This window comes from Geospiza fortis, unplaced genomic scaffold (assembly GCF_000277835.1).
Source record: "Geospiza fortis unplaced genomic scaffold, GeoFor_1.0 scaffold407, whole genome shotgun sequence".
Taxonomy (NCBI): domain Eukaryota; kingdom Metazoa; phylum Chordata; class Aves; order Passeriformes; family Thraupidae; genus Geospiza; species Geospiza fortis.
In genome coordinates, this window is record NW_005054507.1 from 7,578 (window position 1) to 9,827 (window position 2,250).

At 60.5% G+C, this 2,250-nt stretch overlaps 1 protein-coding gene across 1 annotated transcript in view; it reads left to right on the top strand.

The window, feature by feature from the left end:
• LOC115948753 overlaps positions 1 to 2,250 on the top strand; it is a gene marked incomplete at its 5' end in the record, with an annotated part of 10,697 nt that overhangs the window by 7,521 nt on the left and 926 nt on the right. Inside the window, 7 exon segments of the mRNA XM_031063491.1 lie at positions 27 to 214; positions 304 to 441; positions 712 to 826; positions 997 to 1,134; positions 1,371 to 1,547; positions 1,679 to 1,834; positions 1,993 to 2,134. Coding sequence (XP_030919351.1) covers positions 27 to 214; positions 304 to 441; positions 712 to 826; positions 997 to 1,134; positions 1,371 to 1,547; positions 1,679 to 1,834; positions 1,993 to 2,134 — 1,054 coding nt within the window.

Consider the following 2,250-nt stretch of genomic DNA (forward strand, 5'->3'; position numbering starts at 1 on the left):
GCTGTCTCGGGCTGCTTCTTTTGCAGGCAACTCTGGTGCTGTGGGTGATTATCCAGGTGCCCAAGTGCCAGGAGGCAATGCAGAAATATGCCCCCCACCTGCTCGTGGCTCTGATAGTTCAAATTTGCGACAGCACAGCGCATCCTTCTGAGGACGTTGACACCTTTTGGAAGCAATGCCAGGAAGAACACCACCTTAACACAAACCCCAGCAGGTGCTCCATCCCACTTCTCCCATCCCTCCCACGTCCCCAGGGCAGGAGCCAGTGATCCCAGTGTGACCTGGGCTTTGCTCTGCACACAGGTTTGCAGTGCAGACTATGAAGGCTCTGCTCTGCCGACTGCGCTGTGAAAATGTGGTCATGCAAATGGCACGCAAGGGTGGCTGGGACACGCTGCTGTGTGCTGACACCCAGCACTATGCCGTGGGTCTGCTGGCCAGGTGAGACCCCCTGCTCCCCACTGCCCCGGGCATTTGTGCCCTGTGCCTCACACAGTCCCTGTGGTCATGGGCCAGAGGGCCTCGTCACTGAGGGACAGCCAAGGAGACTGGAAAAGGCTGGGAGAGGAGGGCGCCAACAAGAAGCGCCCTCTCAGAGGGCCCACATCCGCTCCAGGGTGGGTGGGGAGAGATGAAATCCTTGTGAGCCAGTTCTGGGGAGATGTTTGACACCCATGCCTCAGAGTCTTGGTGCCCTTTTCCTCCTGCCAGGGAGATGCGCCGTGACGTGATCCCCCTGTGTTGTCGCACTGCCATCCACCTGCTTGGGCTGCTCAGCACGGAAGGGCATCGCTGGGATCTGCCCTTCCTGGCATTCCTTGTGGAGGTGAGCCTGCTTCCAGCGCTGCCTGGCTCAGCTGCCTCCCAGCTCTCTGCCCTCTCACAGCCACAGCTGCCTGGGACGGTGCCCACGCCCTGTGCTGCTGCCTGGGCCCAGCCCTGTGCGGTTCTGGGCTCCTGCTGGCCGGCTCCCTGTCACTGCCCTGTGCCTTTCAGGTCCTCGAGTGCCTGGACTTGAGTGAGTGCAGTGAGAGTGTTCTGGAGATGATGTCAAGGTACCTGCACAGCGAGTGCAGGGAGCGGCGTCGCCTGGCGCTGAGAAGCCTCGTGGTGCTCATCAGGGATCGCTTCCTGGTGAGAAGGGGGCCGTGGCTGAAGCTGCGCTGGGGAAAGCAGCCCCATGGGCGTGCAGGGGTTCAGGAGCTGAGGCAGCTGCTCCCAGCTCTCCTGCCTCACCTGCCCCAGTGCTTTGGGTCAGGCCTTGGGCCTGTGGGCCCTGCCTGCAGCAGCAGGGTGGCCTTGCAGTGCCAGGCCGGTGGTGGTGCTGCAGCCGTCCATGGCTTCCCAGCACAGCCTTGTGTTCCACACAGGCCAGGAGAATGTGCATGCTGTCTCAACGGCTTGTGGAGCTTCTGGGTGATGAAGATGCAGAGGTGGTCAGGATGTCCCTCTGTGTCTTCATGAATGTTCTCCACTACAAGGATATCTTGGTATCCAGCACTACTGCCCCAAGGCTAGCTGAGGCACTCGTACAACTCTTTGACCATGTAAGGCTCTGTGGCCCCAGCCATGGGACTGGATGCTGCCCAGAAATTTTGCGCCCTGGGCATTTTTAGTCCTTTACTCAGGTGGGCCATGAGAAATTGTTGGTGAGGTCTTTCTGGTTCCTTTCCTCCAGGACAACAGCAATGTGCAGCTGCTCTCCATTCAGCTGTTTGAAAAGGTGATAGACTTAGTAGTGGACGAGGGGAAAAAGCCCCTGAAGAGAACTGCGAACCACAGCCTGCTCCCACTCTACATGCACTGCCATGAGGAGAACCAGCGCGTGGCGAATGTGAGTTTTGTGTGATGCTGATGGATCTCGGGGAGAGGGCTTGGGTGCCTCCTGCCCTCGCACCTCAGGGACAGCAGCCTCCTCCAGGCCTTGGCACAGGGATGAGGGTCCTGTGCCCTGGGCTGTGGGGCCATCTCTGGGTCTCTGCTGCTCTCCAGGCCTCTCAGGAAACGCTGATTCGTGTGGCCGAGTTTCTGAAGAGAAGAAAGCTCGTACAGCTGTTGAAGAAGCAGCCGCCATTGAGGGTGGATGAGTGCCTGGTAAGGAGGGCCAGGAAGCCCCAGGCTCAGCCTGGAGAAGGCCCCTGAGGGCGGTGCTCAGTGTGCGGGGCTGGCAGCTGTGCCCCTGCCCGCTGCTGCAGCCAGAGGCCGCGCGGGCTCTTCTCCAGGCTCCCGTGGGCCCGAGCCGGGTGCCAA